The sequence below is a fragment of the Dermacentor silvarum genome, chromosome 1 (assembly GCF_013339745.2).
Source record: "Dermacentor silvarum isolate Dsil-2018 chromosome 1, BIME_Dsil_1.4, whole genome shotgun sequence".
NCBI lineage: Eukaryota > Metazoa > Arthropoda > Arachnida > Ixodida > Ixodidae > Dermacentor > Dermacentor silvarum.
In genome coordinates this window covers 114,325,038-114,351,816 of record NC_051154.1, presented here as the reverse complement: position 1 = coordinate 114,351,816, position 26,779 = coordinate 114,325,038, and the positions used below count along the sequence as shown (strand labels likewise).

Sequence of the window (26,779 nt, the reverse complement as noted above, 5' to 3'; positions counted from 1 at the left end):
GGCGGAAAGCGGAGGAGGAGAGTATGGCGAAAGCGTGAGAAGAAAAGCGTAGTGCGGCGACAATGGCTACGAGATGGCGCTAGAGTAGCGCGCGTCGTCAGGGAGGTCTGTCGGCGGCGGCTGCTGTGAATCGCGCCCACACGTCACCCACGCGCTGGCTCTCGCGATCTCCACATTAGCGAGGTAGTCGCGCCACACTTCACTCCGTTTGCAACGTGCCGCACGTGACAGGCTGTCCGCGCCAGCCAATATATCGAGAAATGAAAACACGTATAGAGCTGCGCTCAAATTTCGCATTACGGAGTAACGCAATCGTCGGTGATTTTTTTTTAAATAAGAACGCTTGCTATGAACGTTACCCTGGGCGAACAGAAATATAATACAGTACATGATCAGCTTTTCTTCTTTATTATGTTTTGATAGATGTTGGTGTGCTCTATTTATTGCGTCTGATGAATGTAGCCTGCCTTGCCAGAGTAGTGCATAGTGCGGGTAGAAACATTTGCACAAGAAAGACAGGGATTTCCGAGGTACATTTTATTTTACCTTTCAGGTAGAATATAAATAGACATTGAGAAAAACACTGACGTCAGCCACAACTTCCATTCAACAATCGCTGCAGAGGGGGTTAACTGCCGATGTGCTGGTGTCTCCCTGTATTAAAAAAAATAAAGATCAGAATCTGCATTGAAACGTCTTCAACGTAATCATGCAAGTATCTGTAGTAGCATGCAAACTACCGTCTAAGTTATTGACGCTAAATTTCTTTTCGGGGATGCAGACCTCATTTCGTATAAGTAGCCTCTAAACAATTCTGAGCTATAGTAACAACACTAATCTACTATTGCTAACAAGTCCGACCGTCTGCCTTACTGCAGCAATGAACGGCTCTCATAACATAAAGATTTAACGACACATAAAATAAAGCAAACCATGATTAGGGTTAAGGTAGCACCACGCATAGGAAATATTGATAACTCACTTCATCGAGGTACAGCCCGTAAGTTGGGTTGTTGATCGTTACAGGCGCAGCTTCCTCCCTAAAAGATATGGTACAAATGAAGGCATTGTTAATGAGACCCAAATAACTCAGTATCCTTACAGAAAACTAATATCTGCAGTAGCATTCATCAAAACACGGAAAAAATGCGAACATGTCTAGTTTTAAACGCAGCCACCAGCCATGAGTCAGGAGCTGCTGCGTCTTTCGAAGTGATTGTACGATAACATAGCCACGATTTTACAACCCCCGCGGCTTTATTCAAAGCAGGCTTTAATTACGAGACACATAAAAACCCAGAAAATGTATGTTTTCTATCTAAATCTGCAAAACACTTCAAGAATAAGCTTAATCAACAAACAGAAAAAAAATATTCCCCCTATTCAGCAATAGGGGAAGAATCCCAGGCAGGAAATTGGAAGTCGGCTTCTCCCCAAGCCACCTAAGGCTTCATTTTTAAATTGTATAGACAGCTCTCATCATATGTGAACCATAGGCATACATTTCATTAGCTTTACATCGCATGTGTGACACCACCGCAATTGGATATCTTGCATCGGCGTGTCTCGTCTGACCTTGCTTTCAGAAGACACTGAGTCGCGTGTCAAACTTATTCTTCGTCCGTGTTCCTGCTCTAAACCAACAAACGACGCTTGCTGCCGGTCATTCAGTGTTGGCCGAAGACATTTAGCCGGAAACTTCGTACTCAATACTTAAACTCGGCAAGAAAAAAAATTCTGGTATGTTGCCTGTAGGCAACACTCGTCAGTAAAGGGTTAAGGCGAAATGGGCGCAGACTCAATGCAACGTAGGAGGCACACATAATTAGCCCTCCTTCCCTCTACCTTGTATAGACCACGATAATTTTGGACTAGCGATAAATGCTGGAGTTTCTATTAAATGATCGTATTTATTATAATTTTAGATAATGCTGGCAAGCGAAAAGTCACTGACATTTCCACAACGTTAAATTTTGAAATGGATGAAAGGAAATGCGACGTGAAATGAGTCCTTGCAATAAAGCAATTGGTTAACACATGCAACATAGACATTTCCCTGAAAACAAAAACGTCAAGAAATTGAGACTTAGCACTTTACGCATAGTCAGCGACAGTCAGAAGTCAATTTTCTTCTAAGACATACGGAACAGTCACTATTTAACAAGAGTGAACAGAATATGTCAGGATCTCTATAGTATTGTGATACTGCACAAAATTGATCAGAGACATCAACGAAGTCCTCACTAAATCCTTTTGCAGAATTGGCGATAGTGCAAAAAAAAAACTTTTCTTTCAAATACAAAAATCAACCACATTTTTTAACAAATAAAGACACCGCCAGAGCGATGTTCTGCCGCTTGCGATTCTTCGAAATTAAATTTCTTCAAAATTAAGTCTGTACATAACGTAAGACAATGAATGGCTCATACCCTCTTCAGCAATGGCTCATGCCCCCGTAAATCGGTCTCCCCATTACGACGACCGAAGAGAAGTGAAATTCTACGTAATTCTACGAAGTAATTCATTGTCTTACGTAGAGGACAGATTTCATTTTGAAGCAATTCAATTTCGAAGAATCGCAAGCGGCAATGGCGGGCGAATGCTGCTAACCGCGCCAATGAGCAAAAACGAGACATCGAACGCAAGCGACAATGGCGGACTGTGGGCATACCGTCAGTGACGTCGTTCTCTCTGTCGCAGCCTAGCGTGTGTGTAACCTCATAATTGAGAAATACATTATTGAACCCTCGGGATTAACCCAGTGATAAACACCTGGGCCGCACGTTTCAGCTTCGCTGGTTAACCATCTTCATGCATGGAGTGGAAGGGCCGACGAATTTTTTTTTTTTTTGATCGGCTTATTCAATTTTCCATTTGACTTATTTTAATTACGAACATAACAGATACATTTACTTATGAATTGCGACTTTCCCTGCCTAGAGGAATACTTTTTCACAGAACTGGGAGCGCTCAGGGTCCACAGCGTGATGGTAGCGGGGTGGACTAAGACGCATAAGCCTCCGTCTTCCATGCCACCTTCACAAAAAGTTCTTTGTTTTTAACTTCAAACGTTTTTTTTTTTTTTAAGGCTCACAGGAGCTACTCGATATCATGTCACTACAATTAATTTATGTGCTCAAGCGGACATCATTTGCAAGAAAATGCAAAGCTAATCATTTCACTAATTAAACTAACTACAATAATTGATTTCTTAGTTACAAACTCTGCGGAACGTGTTTAATTTGGAAAGTTGAAGGAAATGGCGGAAAACTGTCTAGTTCTGTGTTTCGAACAAACGGCCATGCAAGCCGAAATAATTGGCACCAAATTATCGTAGATTTTACCTGATTGCGCACGCCTCACTGCGCAGCCCAGCTCGCGGAGTGACCCTCCTGTGACGTATATCAGGGCGGCGTAAAATGAAGCCGCCGTCGCACTTTTCTCTTCCCACGATCTTATTTCGATTGGCGCTGTGCGAAACTCCCAATTGGATGCATGATCACTGTAGCAGTAAGGGCGAGACGGACCACTTTATCGCGCCCTATAGCCCAGCTTCATTTTATGCCACCTTGCTATGTCAAAAGGAGGCTCTCACCGCGAGCCACACTTAATTAGCAGCGGCGTGTGCGTAATCAGGTAAGTTCAACAAATAATTTGAGACTGAATATTTCGGCTTTCGTGCCGGCATTGAAATGTTCAAGCACGGAACTTGAATTTAATGGCGATTTCCTTCAACTTTCTAGTACAAACTTGTGCCGTAAAGCTTGTAATTAAGAAGTTAATTATTGCAGCTAGCTTAATGAGTGAATTCACTGCATTGTTTTTTTTTTTGCAAATGATGTCCGCCTGGGCACATGTTTAATGTGTAAAACGTCATTCGAGTAAACTTCGTGGGCTTTTTTTAAGTATTCCAAGTAAAAAAAAAAAGAACACTATATACGGCAAAGACTTTCAGTTTGAAATATTAATTTGCAGCAACTGATGCACCTGGCCAGCACGTGCCATAGAAAAGGGCGCAATAATTGGTCTGAGAAGATTTCTGAGAGTTGTGTTCGGTGGTGTACAAAGTTTTACCCGTGTGCATTTTTATTTATTTATTTATTTATTTATTTATTTATTTATTTATTTATTTATTTATTTATTTATTTATTTATTTATTTATTTATTTATTTATTTATATTTTTTGGCACGGGTACCTTCTATGTTATGATGTGGCACGGTAGTTTCAAACTGTGGAACCTTTTGTTCGCACCATTAACTTGGGAGTTATTTTCTAACGCCTTTAAATTTGACTTTTACGTTGTACTATCGTCGTGTATGCATTCATTGCCAACAAACTCGTTTTCGTATAGAAACTATGTGTGTAAGTGTATAGCTCAGGTATGAATGTACAGGACTTCCTGATTTTAAACTATGGAATAAGGGGCACTGTATTCGCACGCCAGCATCTTCTTATAAATTCTATCAGAAAAGAGAAATAATAGGAAAATTAGAAATCGCTTCTCATCACTTGCAAATAAGCTGATGATATCAGTATATATCAGAGTCTCACTTTAAATTATTAGAAATCTGTGTGAAGGTCGCCTCCTAACACGCCAACCTTAGTACGAACTGTTTCAATCAAATAATTATTATATTCTTTAACAATGTCTGCTAAGTCGCCAGTTAAATAATTACACTGCCATCATACCAACTTCTTCTTTTTTTTTAGATGAAGTAATGTTGGTGCCTTTTCTTCTTCTTCATTGTTGATAGTCCCTTTTACCGTGAAAGCACTTAAAAACAAATCGCGTTCTAGTACTTACAGGATCAGCTCTTTCAATTTTAAAGCCGATCCCGGTGTTTACGCTTCGATTCTTGGCCACTCGATTGTTTTGGGTTGCAATTGTATCAATATGTGTATTTTATCTGACAAATCTGCCACACTTCAAAAGGGAATTTTTATAATTCTGCAGTAGCAGAGAGGAGCTGCCACCATTGACCGGAACAACTCATAATACTGAACGTCATATTAAGGTTCGATCCACATTCGGCAATGACCTACAATGGCGATTGGTGGCAGCAAGCCAAGGCTTAAGACATTGTTGGCTGATTTAAAACATCGTTCTTATAGAAAATTGGCCTATTAAGAAAAAAGGCACGTCAAGGTTCATACGGCGTTTCTTTTCTTTTTTTTTCTTTTTAATTTCAGCTACTCACCCTGTTGAGACTCTTCTTCTCCAAAAAACGACGGCCACGATGACAGAAGCAACCACAAGAACAACGATAAGAGGCGCCCCGTAGGACCAAGCAGCCACTATAAAAAAGTTTAATCAGGAATTACTACCAGAAGTAATATATTGTTGAAACTAGGAGCCCTGTAGCGTAAAATTATTTAATTCTGATATTATTCCAACCTTCTGACGTCCAATTTATGTAGCCTTCTTCGCAAGCATCGGGAGCTGACGCGCAGTGGTGTATTAACAGCCAGACTGAAGCGCTCCACCAGTTTATAGTTCACTTTTGTTCGCTTTCAAATCAAATAGCATTGTCTACTTCGACAGGATTTTCTTATCAAATTGGCTTACAACAGGCGAGGAGCTTGCAGAAGTGGTCAGGGTTTCGACGTGGCCAAGCTAACGCAGTGAAAGTAGATAATCGGGGGAGGAGAATGGTGCAGGCGTCTGGCGATTGGTACTGCTTCCGTTTGCTTAGATGTGCAACGGGGAGTTAAAAACGCCGCTAAAACGGATCCTCAGTGAAGAAGAGTAGGCAGAGCGATGTCTTATATGTGCCGAAAGAGCTCCACAACGTTATACTGCCACGCAAAAATCTTTAATACAAGCAAAAAAAAAAAAACCAGCTCCGAGTAGCCAGTGCCAGAGTGAACAACTGGTAGCCATATATTCCATTTAAAACGGGGCAGTCTCCGGCGGCACCGTAATGGGGAACTTGGAAATACGTATGACCACTTTCTTTAAAGCCCACCCAGTGCTCGGTAGGCGAGCATTTTCACTTGCTGGCGCCACTGGAATGTGGCCGCCGTAGCCGAGAATCGAATCTGTCACTTCGTGCTCAGCAGCAGCAGCAACAGAACACCATAGCTCCTAAGGCACTGCGACGACCCTCTTCAAGGATGTAATTTCTTTGAACGAGCGCTATTTGTCGAAATAACGTTATAATTTCAAGAAACACAGTTTCCGAAAATCGTTTAAGGGGGGATGATGATAGCAAATGTAGGTGTTCCGCTACTATTGCCTATAACTTCGTTATTTTTGATCCAAACTCAATGAAAATTTCCGCGCTGTTTGAAATCGGCATTTAATAAATGCATTTGAAATTTGGGGCGAAATTACTGAACCATTCTTAAAATATAAAAAAATATGGCCATTGTTTAGTAAACAAATTAATTTTCTCAGGACCTAAATTTTATGGATTTTATTAAACAAAAGCTTAAATAAATAAATTCGGTGGCAAGACATTTTATTTAATTCAGTAGGGGCCCACCGTATTCAGCAACAATTCACAAAAATTTGCATTTGAAAACTGCAGCGATTGCAGAGAAAATGTACCTTTTCTGATCAGAAAGCGGGTATGGTAACTGCGGGAACGCGTACGTAAACAAATGTTCGCGCGTGAACACCCGCGACTATCATGGTCCCTTTTGGCCCCGTACTACACTACTCAAAGCATTAATTTAGCAAGATACACTATATTTCTAAATCATTATTCATTTAAATTACATTTAGGCGCCCTTATAATAACAAAGCAAACGCCACAGCAAATAACTCACACTTGCTCGGCGAGTAGGCGGAGTCACGGGGATAGGCGCGTTTGGCGCCTTTTTAAATACCTTCCCTCGCACATCTGAAGGTGCTACTTGGTGGAAACATTTCCCAAGAATGCTGGCATAATGTGTTAAAATAAAAATAGCATTTTCATTCGATTTTGTCCCCCATCCACCCTTAAACACAGTGTATCGGTGAATAGAATCGTGCGTTGAAAGGCATTGAGTAATCGGGGAGGGCGAGTATAGAAAGTCGGCTATAATCGAATTCTCTCTTGGGAATACCAAACATTAAATTGTAATGACAGCCTCGTTTAAAAGTCCCCTGTTTCGCGCCGTCTACTGTAGGTGAATGCTTCTGTATTTAAAATTAGTGTTATCTAGCAGCAAATCAGCGTGCTTGATTTTTTTATCACCGCTAATAGGCTGCATTACATTAGATGACCTAGTGTACATATATACGTTGTGTACCACTTGGATAAAATGAAAAGGCCCCGTAGGCATCACTCGTCTCTAGGAGGAACGTACCGTGGGTCTGCGCCAGTGGAGATGGAGGTCCCACGGTGAGCTCCCGGTCGCAGCGGTTTCCCCCAAAGATGTCTAGGCACACGCACTGCGGAGCACCTGCTCTTCGTGCCAGCTTGCAGCTGCCTCCGTTGCGACAAAAGTAATCAGGGCAGGCTATACCAAAAGCAAAGGAGAGAGTAATGCATTAGTGTCCGCTCTTAAAAAGCAGAGCGATAAAAAAAATTGTGCGCCGAGTACACTGAATTACTCTTGTACAGGTTCAGCACTTCGGAAGTGAAATCACAGATTCAGATATTTTGACTTCAAAGATACCGACCGTTGCAAAGAGATTCATCTGATCCGTCGTTGCAGTCGGCTCTGCCGTCGCACAGCTTGGATTTGTGCAGACAAGACGAAGGGTCCCGGCAGTAGTAGTAACCCTCAGGGCAAGTGCCTTTGCCATCTGCGTACATTATAATGCCGAACAAAAACGTTGATTCCTGAAATTCTGGAAATGCAGCATCGTTTGCGATGAAAATAGCCGCCGGACGTGAAATGTTATCACTTCTTGCGCAATTTCTCTTTGATGCGCTAGATACAGGACGCGATGAAAGTTCTTTGGCGTAATATTATTGTATAAGTGCCACTTGGACTACGTTAAGTCTAAGCTATCGTGCAGTCTTACTCTGGGAATTTCATCGGGAGCATTTCTTTAAGTGCACCGCTCTTGTTGAGGCCCCTATGCGCAAGAGGGGCTGGTCAATTCCCGAAGCACAGTCGGAAAAGCACTCCGCGGTATCTTGCCGCTTGGAATGAACGAAAGAGAGCAGAAAAGGGCAGTCCCCTGTATGAGTCCCTTGAGGATCGCAGACGAAGTGCGCGCTTCTCTTTGTGTTGTTTTCGCTAGCATCTCGCTGTATTACCACCGCTTACAGAGGTAGCATAACTGGAGTATAGCAGCTCTGCGAAGACGTGGTGCCCTAAGCGTTATATGCACCTCTTTGGTCTTAACAGACAACCTATTTTATCTTGAGCAGATAAAAGGAAATAGTCATCCTTACAAGTCTGAAGGAACAGCATAGACGACAGTCTGTTTCGCAAAGCAGTCTCCATCACGAACTTTACATGTTACTTCGCGAAAATTCCTTGCGCTGCATATTGCCACCCCATAAGATGTTTGCCACATTCCTTTATCAGTACCCTTAAAACAGTGAGAGGCTTCATCGGCAAATTGTGCTGAGATTCAACGATTTTCCCAAGCATGAGTGAAGGGCTTAATTTCAGAATCGTTGATTCTAGCCCAACATTTGAGGCAATGAATGCCTGAATCATATAGCGAGGGTATTTCTCACAACAGTAAGTTTGATCTGGGGAGAACATGATAAGTGATTTTCTCTGTAAACGTGTCAGCATGTCTCACATATATATTCAGGAATGTAACAGCATCATAACGTCTCCGTTCTAGAACCGGTATACTGAAGTCCGATTCAAAAGTATGCCTAAATTAACACGAATAAGGACCACCTTGTTGATAACCTTAACATTAAGGTGGCGTTCAGGTGTTATCGCTTTCAGTCTACTAAGGCGGCATGGTGATAAACAAGCGGGTGCATAAGTAACAAATGGCGCGTCCCATTGCAGATCTCGTGACATTAAAATCAGAGAGTCAGGCAAAGAGGAGACAGGTATTCCGTTTTCGGCCCAAGAAGCTCATGTGATAGGATCAAATTTGTCATGGAGTATTGTATTCGCGGACCTTTGCTGATTACACTTACAGGCACGCCAAGAGAAAAAAAAAAAGTCACAGGCCTGCGCGGCACACAAAGCACAGTCACAGCGTAAGCTGGAGGAGCGGCTTAAGAGTAGCAATTTCAGCACCACGCACAACAGGGTCTTCGCGGCAGAGTCTCTTCGCCTCGTTTTGACGAGAGCGATCTCAACTGTCCGCTCGGCGTCGACGGAGAGCTGAGGTTTGTAATGCTCTCTGCACAGCAGACTGCTGAGCCCGATGATGCTTGGTTGTAGCCGCGCACGTAGCTCTACGATTCACTTCAGCGGCGGTTCGTACCTTGAGAGGAGACGTCATAACGTGTACCGAAGAGGTACTGAGAATACGTGGAGCACATCTCACATCGGGATCGCGTTTATTGCGCGCCTCGTCTGAATGGCAACTCGTCGTCTGCGCCTCTGCATGCGGCTTTTGCAGGCGCCTTAACTAGATGGCGCTACCATACTGGCGGAGGCTCGGGTCGTCTGCGCCTGCGCGCCTGCCTAGGGAGCGTTTATAGGGCCTTTTTATGACGTCGATAGCAAGCGCTTGCGTGGCTCAGTGGTAAAGCATCCGACTCCTACGCAGCTCGTCTGGGTTCGATCCCGGCAGACACCGGTTACCTTATTTCGCATTTCGGGTGATAGCGGTTACGCGGCGGCGGTGGCGGCGGTGGCGGCGGCGGACAACAGCGCGAACCAAAACGGCTATTAGAATGAGCCCATAACAGCTTACGCTGTAAAAAAGAAAAGATGAACAAGAATCACGCACCGCATTCCCATTCGTCCTCTGCATTCGGGCAGTCAGGCACGCCGTCGCAGAGGAGCAGACCAGGAATACAAGGACCACTGCGGCTGCCGCAGCTGAATTCGCCGGGAGTGGTGCAAAGCGAGCTTGGCGTTGTGGACACTGGCCAAGAAGGCGGGGACAGTGGGCGACCGGTCGCTTTCCCACTTGCTGAGAGGCAAAAGAGAGCTATCAACAAACTTATTTCTGCGTTCAATTGCTTTCATTCAGCGCATCCCGCTGCTGCGGGCAGCAGGCCACTGAGCCATCACCACGAAAGAGGTCAACAAAACTACGAACACAATGTGGCTAGTCCTCGTACTGCCATTTCACATTTCCCAACATATTTCTATCCGAAAGGCGTGGGACCCGCCCTGGTAGCGCACGTGGCTATGGCGTTGCGCTGCTGAGCTTGGAGTCACAAGTTTGATCCCGGCCGCGGCGGCGGCATTCCGATATGATGGAATGCAATAATGCTCGTGTTCAGTGCATTGGGTGCACGACAAAGAACCCCAGGTGGCCAAAGTTAATCCGGACTCCCCCACTACGGCGTGCCTCATAATCAGATCATGGTTTGGCAAGTAAAACCTTATAATTCAAAGAATTGTTTAAAGGCGTGGTAATAATATGTTATACGTACATATGCGTCGTTCTGTTAGCACTATTAGCGAAAGTATGGCCTTTGGGACTCAGTTTCACGCAGGTGCTATTCACAGTAGCGAGTCAAGTTGTGTTACGTAACAAAGCAATTATGTCGTTGATATATCTTACCTGTTGTTCCTCCTGCTTTGCATGTCATTCCTGTAAGTATAAAAAATATACTTCATACTTTCGCCAAAATGCACCCACTTCTGCTCTTCCTCGCCGGGCACGTATGTGCCGCTAATCAAGTAAAACAATTTTTAAGTCTGCTCTTTTGCTGCTGTTTAGCAGCTTTAGAAGCTTTTCTGCAAAGTGCACTCCGTAATTAAGCTATCAGTCTCAGGAAGCCATATGCTGCTTTCATTGTTCTTGAAATGTGTTTCGCTATTCCTGCACCTTTACGATTTTTAAATGCCCAGTAACAACTCAGATTTTAGTGTGGAAGGATTTAAAGCAGCTTATCACCTGTATATATTAACAGAAAGAGTTGGTATAACTTGGCAAACTGTATTTGTTGTACCACTTACTTTTTTTTCCTTTTTGTTCTTGTATATATATATCGCGTGGATCTTACAGCGTAATTCGGTCAGGTCAGGTGGATTAACAGAAGAGGCGGGCGGACATTACTAAAAAAATTCGATTGGTCCAACCATCCAGCTACAATGTTAAACTTTAAATATTCACTTTAGGGAACACGTTGTAATTGTGAATTCTCTAATTAGCTGCCAGCCCATTTCGATTTGTCGTGCAAGTAATGTTCGCCTCGTACGGCAATCCACCTGGACAGGCCGAATTGCGCTAATTGTTTCTTGCAACAATTTTGAAATCTCCTCAAAATAAAAAAAACTGTTACACTTTCTTACTTTCTTAGCATACCCAGTATATCCTATAGCACATAACGTATACTGAACATGATTTATTGTTAAAGTAGCACTGGTTCCAATTATTGCATATACAAACCACAGTCGGTTTCATCGCTGCCGTCCTCGCAGTCGTTCTCACAGTCACAAACAAAACTTCGGGGGAGGCACATCCTTTTGTCCGCGCACAAAAACTCGTCTCGGGTGCACAAGGACGGATGTTTTTCGGTATGAGCAGTACCTGAAACATTGAGAACAACATTAGCCTTCGAGACGCAGCTGCCATATGCGATTGCAATTCAACGTTCTCGTGTAAATATTCTACTCTGTAATCTACTCCAAGCTCATGTCTTCATCGCATTATGCGCGACTGTTACGGCACAATGCGATTGCAGCAACTGCAAGACATTTTCCGCGATTGCTTCTCAAAGGAGTAATGACAACATTTCCTGGTTCCCATGTTTGGGTTATTAATTTATTCATTAAACACGGCAACCCCTAAACGATTGTTAATGGTGAACGTTGCCGAGAAGTTCTTTATTGTGTGTTAAAGGACCGTGCAGCTGGATGACCTTTCATTGCAGTACGTGGTGACACTGACACCAACTGTGACACGTCCTGTACTTGTGACGCTCCGCGTGGACTTCTGATGTCACCAGTCGGGCAAATGCACGGAGCACGGTGAGATCAGAGTCTTTCTCTATCGGGTTGCTCGCCCGCTGGCTTTAGACTCCTCGCTCACCGGTGTGCGCGGTCAAAGAGATTAGCGTGGGATTTACGTCTCTAAACAGACCATCATGACGGGGCATTGATGTCTGGTACGGCTGTGTCCCTCTAGGCAGATGGATGGCATAGTAGCAATTATAACATTTCATTCGTTTCATTATTGATTTTTTTTTAATTTTTTCTTCATTGCTTGCAGAAAACCATTGCTACAACGACAATGAGGACGACCACGATTCAGATGGCCGTGATGGAGCATAGAGAACACAATTTAGCATGTGTGTGCCTATATTAGGCGAACTCTGCCGCTAGCAATTGAACCGCTGAACTGGCGCGCTTCTGTGCGTTAGTGGTTTGTGAGCCCACGTGATTAATTGTGAGGGCACGCGATTATGAGCTGCAATCGCCGCTGTCTGGCGCTCGACTAGCTAGCTGCGTGTCCTTACGCTCGTTTTCAAGGAAAGCCATTAATTACTGGTCAGAATTAGCACCGCCATCATAAATTCTCTTTTTTTTAGCATTTGCGGTTGCATTCGGCGGTTGTTCGGCGAAGGGCAGCTCATCAGAGCTTAAAAAACGACTAACATGTTTGTGCCACTACTCTTCTAACGTTCTGCTAGTCCCTTTACCGAATAAATAAACACAAATAACAGGCCTTCCAGAAACTTCATGCGCGTTCCTGTTCCAGTGGGCCCTCATTAATCACACATCAGCTCGAGAGTAGCACCTAGGACAGAAAGCGCCTACAAGGCAGATAGACTGGGCCACAATGAAGCAAACCAATAGAAAAAAGCAAAACGGGGAGAAATGCACCGGAAACAGTTGCAATGGTGCTAAGGTTGACACTGCTCGTGAGGTCAAAGGCACACCACAAGTTTCTTCCTAGTATTGAGCAGCCATTATTCATTGCCACCAAGCTGCGCTGATCTGCGGCTCGCACTTCGCCATAAACAGGCCAGAGCGCGAATGCATGATATAAAAAGCGACAGGAGTACAAGGGAGCACACGCCTTCACCTCCTTCCAGGCAAGAAGGCGTAAAGGTCACTTCGTCGATTGCGATGTCGGTGAGTGCGTCACCTCCACGCTGGGCAAGGAAGGCGACCGTGAAAGGCTCAGGGTGACCGATCATCACGTGCGCATACGCCCACAGGGATCCCTGAGGTCCGAGCTCTTGCCACATGGGAAGTCTCGAGCCGGCACCCTCTGTCTCTACCTGCATAGCACCCATAGACAGTTAAGGTTTAACAACACCGCCAACAGCACACATTATGCTAAAACAAACACCTAGCACTAAGAAATTGTAATGACGATTTTTGCACATATGTTGGCCAGAGGCAAGGTACCACGAAAAAAGCGCAATAAAGGATTCCAACACCGGATTTTGAATTGCGAATTTCTACAGGCGCATACCGGTGCGGCTGCATACCACGCTTCGACGCAGCAGTGAGTACAGGGCAAAGCGACTTCTATAGTACTGAATGTTGACCGATAACGTAGAGTGCCAGTGAGCGAACCTCTGCTCTGCGTAATCAAACAATAAATCATGACACATAACTATACAGGGTCGACCACATCTAAGTTGAACACCTCATTTGTATTCAAGCCGGTAAAACTACAGCGTTTCTTCTACTTCACAAGTGAAATGTTCGTTATACGATGTGTAATCATGGTGTCGATAAACACAATAATGATTTTTCGAATTATATATGTACTGAACATCAGCTTCTATGATGTCTTGAATACTAATGAGGTGTTCACCTTAGATGTGGTCGACACTGTACATATAGTGTCGGTTCATAGGCAGCTCAACAGTTCCTCCGATTTTCATAAATTTTTCATACCTTAGCTACCCCATCCTTGGGTCACTGGGTATGTATACCTATTCTGGACCGACCTCCAGAATTGGTATATGCCACTTTGACATAATGAGTATAGAAGCCCTAAATGTATTTAAGTATGGGTTGTAATTCTCTGTGCCTACACCTGTCATCACCAGTTTTCCCTCGAAAAGCATCAACGCAGCCTTCGTCTTTGTGACATCACTGCGTCGACGTCTCACATTGTGCATCCGCCTTATTGGGGGTATGCACTTGGGCATAGATTCTGAACTATCTAATGCATAAACATAAATATTGCATGACATTAAGGTTGTGATCTGTGTGGTGCATAAACGTAAACATCGCATGAGAAGACACGTTGTCACAGCATGAACGTAACCACAATCGTACGCAACGCATTCAGTTGTATAACATTTAATTATCGCTCCACATAAATTCCAACAGGCACGTTGGATCTTCACAGTTCATTTTACCTCTCTCAGCGATTGGCAAATTTTTGTGTTTTTTATTTGACACAGACGTGCGTTTTGATGTAAATATTGATGCACACATAGAGAACGTAGACACGTTTTCTAATCATATCATGGCGCCATTGATTCCGTGATACCAGCTGCACTCCTGTTCTCGGCGGGCAAAAGCAACACTGGCTTTCTTCTTTCCGCCGCGCTAAGCTACATCACGCGGCGCGTTTTTCTTTGTCGCAGCTCCAGCCGCTGAATATGAAATCAGCATACTGTCAAATTTTATTAAGTAAAATGAAGTTTTCTTCGAATACCACTGCCTCCAAGCTTCTAATTTTGGCGTATACGGTAATCTAGAAATTTCACAATTAACAATTTTGTTAATTATGTGTTTGATGACTATGTGAATGGGGAGATTGAGTCCCTCAAGTGCAACAGCGCATAAAGCCCCTGTGCAACTGGCATTTGTGTAGCCAGTTTAACATTTCTGTGAAGGAGAAGCAAAAGAGAGAAAAACACAGGGGTTTAGCCATTGTATAGACCAGCTATAGAATGGCTAAACAATGTGAAGTTGACTTAAAAGACTGGCTGTTTAAAATTAAGTTGGTGTAGTTGACAATAAGAGGAAAAAGGCAGGACATGTAAAGCGGATGATGGATAGCCGGTGGTCATTAGAGATACCGAGTAAGTGCCAATGGAAGAGAAGCGGAAATTTAGGAAATTTTCACGCATAAGATGGGGTCAGCTGGCGCAAAACAGGGCTAATAGAAGGCTGCTGGGAGAAGCCTTCGACCTGCAATGAACCTAAATTGGCTTATGATGATGGTGATAGACCGGATGGTGACCCTCTGATGGGCTAACGGAGTGACGGAAATGAAGTGCACATAACTCGGTGGAGCAAATGAACACTACACACCACGTTTCTTAATGCAGTAATGGATACTGTCACTTTGAAGGATCTATATATATATATGGCAAAGTCAGCCATTGTGTTCATCTTGTGCTCACCCGGAGAAATTCCATGGATGGTGAACCTCTCATGAAATACCAGAACCTGAGGTGGCACTTGTTTTGGCTTGGTGGGAACTGAGGCGTGCGGGCAACTGCTACCGACCCCAGTGGCAGCTCGGTACTGTTGGCGAGCAGGAAATAGGCTGTGAAAAAAGAAGATTATGTTTGAAGCTTATTTGTTTTGCCACATGGGTACATGCCAAAATTGTACATGAGTGGTAAGCATAGCGGGGGAAAAGCTGCGTCGAAAACACAAAGGCAGTAGCAGGCAATGGTGCATGAGTTTACACGTAACGTCTTTCATGAAATACACAATATAAACCTCTAACATTTACAAAGTTCTACGAACATACACAATACAAACATCTACAAAATTTATGAAGGTAGATTAGAATCAGCCATTTCTCTACAATATACAAGAAAGTTACTAAACAGCATACTCAACACAGTATTTTTAATATATAGTTTCTTGATCAAGAAACGCAAAACTTCTTCAGTTAATTTAAATCTGTTCAGTACGCTGGGTATGGATTATTGTAGTAAGTGGAAACCGTAATTCATCCGGTGTCGTGGAATATGCCAGCGGTAAGTGTGTCCTGTTAAACGAAAGGTCGGATTTGGTTTTAAATTAACTAAGCTTTGTAAATTATGTGGTTTTGAACACCTTCGGATCTAAAATCTGTTAAAAGCTGGTACTCACAAAGATTCGCAATTTTTAGGGGAACGGAGAAGAAAGGAACAGCTTACCAGTGTGATTACTTTCTAGCACGCATCACCCTGCTAGAAAGGTTTCGTACAGGCTAGCATTATACTTATCGGGCATTAAAATTAGGAGCATTTGTGCTGTTCTGTGTCATATTACGAACGATATTCAGCGCCGTTCCCTTGCATTTTTTTTACCCTACTTGCTTATCTCATGTATCCCAAACGCTTTTTACGTTATCAGTAGCCGAAAATGTATACAGTGATACAAGCCTTTCGAAGGAAGTGCATTTTCTCTAACTGTGGTTATCATTTAGCATGGTAATAGTGTGCTTTGGAGGGCCGTCATGACTATATATATATATATATATATATATATATATATATATATATATATGCTTACTTCCTGGTGTTCCACTATGCGAGCTTGGAGGTCCCGTGTCCTCAGAGTGCGATTCCTTCGCTCGTTTCCAGGATGGTTGTCCGCCAATGTCGTCGACTGTCCAATTGCAGGCCGCTGCCCAGTCTTCTTCGTCGAAGCTGCAGTCTCCAAATCCATGGACTGTAAATTTAATGGTGATTACAAAGGAGTGAACACAACATCAGAAAACCTGCTGTGCGCCATATTCAACTTCACTTGCAGTGAACAATGCGAAGACATAGCTCTGCTGCTGATGTATTACTGTAGCCATGTGAAAGAAAATGTAAATATATATGTAGAAAGCCGACTTCCGTATTTGACCTTACGACTAAAACATGAGGTTACTGCTGTGCCCTAACCTATTGCGACGCAACAGAATTCACATCCGCAAGCTCATGATTCAGAGCTCAAACTAGGCGCACTGAAGTCCTCGCAAGTGTACTTTTTGCATCACCCGTCCGAGGGTGCTACTGTGTTTCTCTGGTTATAGTGTTCGTCTATATGATTTCCTATATATACAAGAACCGACGTGATTAACACACTCTTCATGAAGGATCACAGTACTGTTTACCGTGTCCAGGATTGACGGCTGGCATACTGACCGCAGTCCCGCTCATCGCTGCCGTCTGAGCAGTCTCTCTTCCCGTCACAGCGTTCGAACTGGGAAACACACTGGACCAGGTCAGCGCACATCCATTCTCTCTCCGCTGCAGCTGCTGGCATGGTGGTCTGCACAAACATGAGAAATATTTAACTGGTCCTACGAAGTAAAAGCATGACGCGACAAATTTCAGAAGATCCATTACTTTGTCTATGACTGTCAGCAAACAGAACGTCTGAAAAGACAATGAAGCAGAAGAAAACACAAACGAGCAGTGCTTGTGACCTTTGTAAAACTATTCTACCGTTTTCTGTCTCTTTTTTCCCTTCTTTTTTATAATTCAAAGTACATGCTTCAAAAGGCGTAATCTCAAGTTGCAGCGCGCTTTTACAGTACGCGTTCCGATTGCCGGCCTCTTCATGTATTTTCCAATCAGACAAGGTATATCGCATTCTGAAATGTTCTGCACTATATGAACCACGTTTCTCAGGTACTAAGAGCGCAAGCTTCGAAAGCAATTAGCCGCCTATCCTTAATGCATGCACTGTGATGAAACTCTGTGAAATTATGGATTGCGTAATGGTGTACAACAACATCGGCACCACAGGGTCAGCGTTTTATTTTTCTAATTTAGTTTTATTCCTTAACGACCACAGCACGCTTGCATAACCGGAACATGAGTCCTTCACGTGCGACGAAAGTACCCTTACGATGAACTTCCTACCTGGTCTGCATTTCTGGTAGAGGAAGTCATCAAGATGCAGGCTTGAATGACCACTTGTGCCCCACACAGCCTCCACGATCACACCAAATTCAAATCGCCTGCCGACATTGATTGTAATCGGCGTCCAACGCTTCTGGACCATGGCATTCTCGGCTAATGATAAAACTTTCTCCACCTGTGACAATATATAGAGACAAAATTTAATTGTGAATAGCGACAATAGAAAAAAAACGCGAAGCGCATCTTGTACTACGTCAAACCATTTCCGATGCACCGTCCTAGCTCCTGTCACGAATGTGGGAGTTTATGTCATCATAATTATCACGTGTCAACTCTAGGTGGTTAAGCAATATAATTCACGACAAAGCGGCAAAAATAACAAGCGTGCCTAGATTGTTCATCATACAACTAAATCGTAAAAATGAACAAGACCTCGGGGAAATTGTGTGTCGCATGTCGCGAAAGTTCGTTACTGTTGGAACATGAAATTTTAGTGTGAATTCTCAATCGCCGCATCGCATTTTGTGTCGATTTTGTTATACGTCAAGCACCGAACTAATGCCGGCAAACAACAATATAGCAGGAGTTGATCTAAGAATCAAAATACTGAAAGCAGAAATACGCTACTGGGGCCGAATTCATAAAGCTTTTCGTTCGTAAGTGCTATTTACATTTAGCAGGCCACCATCGCTAATAATATGTCCCGAATCAGCATTGGCTCGAATTTTCTCTCCGAACAATTTGACCTTATGAACTTTTCAAATAAGGGCCCTGGGGCGGAATTCACTTAGCAGCGCCGTTAGTGCGCAATTTCTTAGCCAGAAAATTTTTACGCTAAGAGAAGCGTTCAACCGAAGTGGCAGGGCATTTAACTTACGGCATCGTATGAGAGCGACGAGGAAGCAAAACTCGGATTAAATGACAAGAAATAAAGGAGCACGGTCAACCGATAGCATGATCGCACAACATGCATATGTAGTCGAGGCTATATTCTTACGGCAAATCACTGCACACCCCTATTCGACAGCTTCCTTTTCAGAGCGTCTGCTACAGCACCGACAAGCTCAACCACGCTCGCCCGTTTACCGCACCGCCATCAAAAGAATGGCAGCGAAAGCAGTGAGCGTGTCACGCACTCTTCTCACATTTCTGCGAGGCACAGGACTGACGGACACATGGTGGCATATTTGGCGCAGAAAAAGACGCTCAGCGAAGCAATTGCTAGCCAAATCTGCAAGGCTAACCCTGCCTGTAGCAACATCACCACCCTATTACAAAGCGACTAAATGTCTTTATTTCGATACTAATTACGGAAAGGGGGACAAAGCTGCTTAATATATAGTTCAGATGGCCTCAAGGCAAGGCGACCAGTACCCACATGTTCATCGGTACGGTATATGATCGCGCAGCACGCGGTTGCAGGTGCGGTTCTAATGCCGCGGATAGGCTCAGCATCTGCTCCCTCGGCAGCCGGTATCGTCTAAGGTGATGGTCGACGATGCCATACGTCGAGCACCAACCAACTGACGAAACGCGCGTTCCCTTCGCATTGGATCCCTGACGAGGGAACAAGAGATCTATGAAAACACCCATGATAAACAAATGTAGAAAGAAGCCGTGGCCACGTACCGACACTGCCAAATTCATGACTCAAACTTCACTCCGCAACATTCGTATGTGCAAGTTTCGCCGCCTTTACCCGCCTTGGTTGCTGAGTGGCTATGGTGCTGGGCTGCTAAGCACGAGGTCGCGGTATCATATCCTGGCCATGGTGGCCGCATTTCAATAGGGGCGAAATGCGAAAGCACCCTTGTACTTAGATTTAGGTGCACGTTAAAAAGAACTCTAGGTGGCCCAAATCACTCCGGAGTCCCCAACTACGGCGTGCCTCATAATCAGATTGTAGTTCTGGCACGTAAAACCCCATAATTTAATTTTAAATAAGGTTTCGCGGCGTATTACACTTAGACGTTGTATCAGGTTCATCGCTTCTGCTTGACTTCTCCTCAGTGATAAGACACGATGATGCTTCGCACCAAGTCAAGAGTTTGTTTTGCACATTCAGGCGGCCGCATTCCGACAGAAGCGAAATGCACTAAGGCGCGTACACTGCAAACTTGGAGCCCGGTAATAAATCGTAGGTTGATGACGTCAAGGCCTGCAGCCCCTACGTACGGTGTCTGTCATAACCCAAGTGATACCCCAAGAAGTCAAGGCTAATCAGTGAACATCACCACAATGATCAGTGCCAACGTCTTCACAAATTTACCAGCTTCCTAAGAACACACTGTTCAAGTGCACGTCAGAGAACTGCGCAGCACAGCATGCAAAGCACATAACGGTTCAACACTTGAGCTGGTTTCGAATCAAATTGGTTGAAGTCGTCGATCTTGCTACACTGACGCACTTCGTTCGGAGCCGTCAATGCATGTGCGTATAATATGATGACAACATGGGCATGATGGTATCCAAATGGTGGCAGACGGCGTTCTGTGAACATGCGAATGCGGCCTCGCAGTACGAAGCGAACTACAACTAACGAGCAACTGTGCGTAAAAATTCCGGACGGATTTTTCATGTTGTAAAACGTTATCAGCCTACGAAGGCCTCCACTTACCCCTGTCTTGCGCTAGCTGATTCCAACATGCGCCTGCCAATTGCCTAATTTCATCACCCCACATAATTTTCTGCTGTCCTCGACTGCGCTTCCCTTCCCTTGGCACTCATTCTGCAACTATAATGGTCCACCTGTTAGCTGCGCTACGTATTACATGGCCTGCCCAGCTCCATTTTTGTTTTCTCTTAATGTGATCTAGAATATCGGCTATACCCGTTTGCTCTGTGATCCGCGCCGCTGTCTGCTTGTCTCTTAACGTTACGCCTAACATTTTTCCTTCCATCACTCGTTGCGTAGTCCTTAACTTGTTCTCAAGCTTCTTTGTTAACGTCGAAGTTTCGGCCCCATATGTTAGCACCGGTAGAATGCAATCATTGTACACTTTTCTTTCTACAACAGCGGTAAATTCCAGGTCATGATTTGGTAATGCCTGCTCCGATGCGCTCGAATCCATTTTTATTCTTCTGTAGATTTACTTCGCATGACTCATGTCCTCTGTGAGTAATTAGTCTAGATAAACGTACTCCTGCGCAGATTCTAAAGGATGACTGCCGATCATGAATTCTGGTTTGCTTGCCAGGCTATTCAACATTACCTTTGTCCTCTGCATAATAATCTGCAACCATACTATTACACTTTCTTGGTTAAGGACCGCAACATTTCTTGCAATGTGTCCCCATCGTTGCTGAACAGGATAATGTCTCCGGCAAGCTGAAAGTTGTTGAGAGAGTCACCATTGATCATATTCCTAAACCTTCCCAATCTAATAGGTTGAATACTTCTTTTAAGAATGAAGTGAAAAGCATTAGAGAGATTGTGTCTCCGTGCTTGACCCCTTTCTTGATCAGTATTTTTCCACTTTTCTTGTGTAAGATTAAAACATGTCAGGCCTGAACTATCACTGAGGCAGAGTCGAAGGAGGTCTGAGGAGTTGCCGGATACGTGCGCTGTGGCTGAACGTAAATATGGTAGTTCCTACATAAATGAAACAATGATTTAGTTGTCAGCCTACTGCTGCAAGCATCACGGTCTTGATGTGGTGTTTGTTCAGTCCTTCAATAGAATCCATACGATATGCACTTACACCGCTAAATACACACAAGTGTCGTAGCTTTATCCAAAACGCACTGAATTAAGGGATCGAACTGTGCGCCGCCGGGAGAGCACACAAGACAACATACTTCGAGCGACGTACATGCTGATATTGCTGATACGACGCGTGTTAGTGACCACGCTCAGCGTAGTGCACGCTTCACATTGTTCGCTTCGCGATACCACGCCACTGTGGTGGGCTTCTTCGTGCCGTCATGTTGACTTGACTACTTCGCAGCATGCGCGGAGCACAGCAAGACATTCGCTGGCTGGAAGAAACTCTTGCGCCGAATCAACAAACGCCTATGAAGGCTTTCGTAATTGAAAGGACGAAAAGATAGAAAGAGTGCCGCACGAAGCGATTGAAATACGTGGTTTCGTCCAGGTTTGATGTTATTCTAGGGCTTAAGACTAGCATCTCCATGCAGACAATCATAAAACTACAATGGCGGCCTCTGCTGTCGCTTTTCTTTATCATCTGGTCTGGGCTGTTGCCTGTTGCTGGCTTTGCACATGCAAAACAAAAACGTAGTGGCGTCTCTATAAGCGTTTATACTGCGCATTTTTTACCAAGAACGACCTGTCTCCAATGATGCACGTAACTTTGGTTATATATACGGGTTGTTTCAGTTAACTTGGGCCAAACTTTAAAAATATGCAAATGGTACGTAGCTGGTCAGAACCGAGGTAAGGTTGTTTACCGTCACTTGCAGATACTCGGATTACTTTTTTCATTCCGCCTAATTAGATAATTAGTCTTAATCAATTCATCCACTTCTCAAATATTATAATTAGACGAAATGTGTCAATGAGAACATTGTAGAGCAACATGAAAACTACCGATACAGCTTTCTGTTGCTCAATACGTGCTACATAAAAGTGTTTTTCGAGTGCAAAAGAAGCCCCCGAATTTAGGCGAAGTGCCTCGAGCGGCCAGTTACGCGGCAATTTTGCGTGTATTCGCGTGCTTCTTTGACGCTCAAAAAAACACTTTTATGTAGCACTTATTGAGCAACAGAAAGCTGTATCGGTAGTTTTCATGTTGCTCTACAATGTTCTCATTGACACCTTTCGTCTAATTATACTATTTGAGAAGTTGATTATTTAATTAACACTAATTATTCAATTAGGCGGAATGAAAAAAATAATCTGAGTATCTGCAAGCGACGGCAAAGAATATTACCTTGGTTTTGACCAGCTACGTACCATTTGCATATTTTTAATGTTTGGCCCAAGTTAACTGAAACACCCTGTATACATGCGTGAGTGTGTGTGTGTGTGTGTGTGTGTGTGTGTGTGTGTGTGTGTGTGTGTGTGTGTGTGTGTGTGTGTGTGTGTGTGTGTGTGTGTGTGTGTGTGTGTGTGTGTGTGTGTGTGTGTGTGTGTGTGTGTGTGTGTGTGTGTGTGTGTGTGTGCGCGTGTGCGCGTGTGCGCGTGTGCGCGTGTGCGCGTGTGCGCGTGCGTGCGTGCGTGCGTGCGTGTGTGCGTGTGTGCGTGTGTGCGTGTGTGCGTGTGTGTGTGTGTGTGTGTGTGTGTGTGTGTGTGTGTGTGTGTGCGTGTGTGTGTGTGTGTGTGTGTGTGTGTGTGTGTGTGTGTGTGTGTGTGTGTGTGTGTGTGTGTGTGTGTGTGTGTGTGTGTGTGTGTGTGTGTGTGTGTGTTCGTGTGCGTGTGCGTGTGTGTGTGACACGCACAGACGCGCGCGCGCGTGTGTGTGTTTTTTTCTCGAGCCTATGGACTCGTCGTGACCAAAGCCTCATTAAATTTATAGGACTTATCTGTACATTCTTAAATACCTTAAGTGCGCATCTTCAATGTATTGTTGAAGAAATAGCAATTTATAGAAATAGGGAAATATTGTACATCTCTGACAAGCACGTATAAGTGCCGCGATATGACGACGATCCTTATCGGGTGCAGTTTGTTTTACACCAAACGCAGGTTAACAATTAGGAGCAATGAAAATCAGGCGTCATAGCAAATTCCACATATTGGATCGTGGGCCGCTTTATGACGACATCCTGCTGACCTATTACAAGACGCTTCATGGCGGCATGGATCTTTGTAGCCATTATAATCGAGAGGTACAGATCTATCTGACAGGTGTTGTCCGCTCAAAGGTTGTTAGCCATACAGAAGTGTATTCGTACGCTTTCGTTTAACACGATTGGCTACAAGAGAGCAGCAGTTATTCGTTACGTTCATGAGGTGTATTTTATTTCACAGCATCACGCTTGTTCTAACAGTCCAAGTGATTTTCATACCAATAGTAGTACGTGATTTTACTCGCCATTTGCTTTTTTTATGTCGTCCTATTGACGTATCGTTTAGTATCATAGCGGGGATTGCCATACGCCATACCCGTATACGTTCGCTGACACCGTAAGCTGCAAGAGGAGCAAAACCATGGGTGCAGGCACTACGTCGCTTCGACTTAGTGCTGAGTTGAAAGTATGAGCAATCATAGCGCATAGTTGCTATCAGCACGGAAGACGACAGCGAACTGGCCAACAGCAACAAGTTTTGATATACAGAAATGTTTAGGTGTTTTTCGTTGTTTCACCTAGCGTGGAAAATTATAACCTCAAAGGCGTCTAGAAAAATAATCACCCAAAGCCGTATAAGCGAGCGAAAGCCAAAACGATAAAAAAATTATAGTAGTGGAATGAACAGTCCAGTCCCTGCCAACAGCTGACAATGGCTACCACCCAATAGAGTGCCATGACGAGTATGAAAAGTCAGGCTATTGTATGCATAGAGCAATACAGGCTATGAGCCATTATTCAGAAGTTAGCAGCACAGCACTAATGGTACTGCCTTCGAGAGCAGCGCAAGCCCAACAAATTTGTGCGCTAAAACTGCTCAGTGCGCTTCGAGATGATAAAACAGGGCGCGCCACAAAGATGAAAGCACGCGCCCTCTCCGGCTATCAATTGTGGCGTCTTGCCAATCAGGTCGCAGCAGCACGTTCCAACGCTGACCCGTGTCAGCTCGAACGGCGCTGATAGACATCATTATTTTCGTTAGACTGCTACCCCCGGCTATCGTAGAAATGTCTTCTTACGTCGGCTGCTACGACGGCAGTGAACTTTTTGTGAATCGACACACTTTTAATATTGGCGCAAGCACTGAAGTTCGCATCTGTGCTGTCATTACATGCACGCCTTTTGTCGACTACAGTGCTCGTCTTTGAAGCGGCAGGCATACCCAGCTCTCTGACCTTACGAACGGTTTTAGCTTTGTGAATAGACTTTTTTTGTAACATCTTTGTTACACGAAAATTTGTCCGTAAGTTCCCTTAGTGAATTCCGCCCCTGATAAGCATTTTAAGGACACGTAGAAATAATATGAGAATCCAAGCTGAACGAGCATAACAAATAAAACCAAAGTCCGAGCCTTTTCACTGTGCGATAAGAGTTCCCAGTTACCATCATAAGAGATGAGCTCAGGGATAGTAAGATGGGCGACACTGGACACTAGTTGTCCCTGAAGCACGCACCTTCCCCATCCCGCATGAGCGCCACGGCCTCGCATGAGGTCAGAATAGTGACTGCATTACCGAGCGTCAAAATAGCGTGCCAAGAGCTTCTCTCCAACATACGGCAACCTCATTTCTTTACCGCGAGGCACACAGATGAGAAAGTTCACTTCCTTTCGTTGGCGAAAGCCAGTTAGCGTTATAGTAACAGCCCGGTCCCGGCGTTGAAGGCCGGCGGCAGCGTAACCCGATTATCATGATCACGTTGTCGCAGCAATTGTAAGCGTAGCAATAAGCAAATAAATTCTAAAAAGATGCTTGAACAAATTAGGGCATGTCAGCCAATGTCTGTGTGGACCGTTTTGATTCCTAACCTGGGGTTCAAAGTAAGAAAACATCGTAAGCCTGCATGCGTTATAAGACACTGCAGACATAAATGAGGAGCGAAAACAAACAAAAATTGGAGGACGCTTAAGCTTCCCCTTTAAGAGTAGAACGCGATAGCGTTATCGGGACCCGTTCGCATCGCATCGTTAACCTCCGGCAAGTAGGCTTCATTCACTGTAACACTGAACGTGGGAAAGCCAGCTTACAAAGCCCAAGCCTACACTGATCCCCTTAAAGTTGGCTTCACCTTTAAACGGAAATGCATTGCTGGGAAGACGTTTTTGCAGGAGCAATATAAGTCGTGTTATATTAAAATGAGAAGGTCCTAGGACCTTTTTTATTTATTTTATTAATTGTTTGCTATTGCCGCGACGCACACTCTTAAAAAAAAGGTCGTCATATTCATTAAGTAAATACTAACACGTTCCAAAAAGCACTACCTTCTTAGTAAGTGCAGGTAGTAAAATGATGGTTAGTACTTTTCACTACCAGCTGAAGCTATAAAAAAGCACTAACTTAGTACTAACTAAATACTACCTTGGTAGTGCAGTTACTAACGCAACTGAAATATAATTACCAACAATACAATGGGGCCTATTCGATTTATAAGTGTTGCTTGCATTGTCATATGAAGTCGATGGTATTGTAAAAGCATAAGAAAGTAAAAGAATAAATATCCATGAAAAAAGAAGAACCTCGTCCTATCACTTAATATTGGGGCATTAATTGATGGTATATACATATACGCAATGTAACCGAGGACATGAAGGCGCACTGACTCCGGGCAAGAATATACTACAATATCCAACAAGCAACGACACACACACAGAACACACAACATTGCTACGCAACACTTACTGAAAGAGTAACTTCACGAGTATATATAGGCATAGTTAGAGGGAGCACATGTTGCACCGGTGAGCCCCTATGTATTTGGTGAAATAATCAAAGCTTTGTGCACAAATGTCTAAAGCCTACTGCCTGTACATGTGTGATACGACGTCGCATATAACTGTTAATCGAACATAATGAACAACACTACAGTTTATCTCCATTTCACATAAGACTGTTACAATCACAGCATAATAGGCCAAGGCCAGACAAGTTAGTAGTTGCTTAGTAGTTACTTAGTAAAAACTACTAAGAAGCATTTCTGGTTAGTAAAGACATGCACTTACTAGCTTTACTAACCGCTGGCTAGTACAGAACTAGTCAGAAGGTAGTAAAATACACAGTAACCTAGTAAAAACGTGCATTTACTAGCTATTTACGAAGTTTATTTTTAAGAGTGCACACGCGTGTCCGAAAAACGTATTTGGCAGGCCAAGTCCCAATTTGACCTGCCGAGGGTGCCAGCGCCATCTGGATAAGATTTTCGCAAGTAGGGTACCCGAGTG

General features: G+C 43.9%; 1 protein-coding gene across 1 annotated transcript in view; it reads right to left on the bottom strand.

Moving 5' to 3' along the window:
* Positions 1–520: 520 nt before the first annotated feature.
* The window catches only part of LOC119435473 (MAM and LDL-receptor class A domain-containing protein 1-like), a 168,268-nt gene continuing 142,009 nt past the window's right edge, over positions 521–26,779 (bottom strand). The window contains 14 exon segments of the mRNA XM_049672663.1: positions 521–654; positions 983–1,040; positions 5,200–5,296; positions 7,295–7,447; positions 7,611–7,736; positions 9,813–9,998; positions 10,599–10,628; positions 11,430–11,570; positions 13,068–13,266; positions 15,361–15,506; positions 16,469–16,627; positions 17,089–17,194; positions 17,196–17,215; positions 17,812–17,986. Coding sequence (XP_049528620.1) covers positions 607–654; positions 983–1,040; positions 5,200–5,296; positions 7,295–7,447; positions 7,611–7,736; positions 9,813–9,998; positions 10,599–10,628; positions 11,430–11,570; positions 13,068–13,266; positions 15,361–15,506; positions 16,469–16,627; positions 17,089–17,194; positions 17,196–17,215; positions 17,812–17,986 — 1,644 coding nt within the window. The 3' untranslated portion in view covers positions 521–606.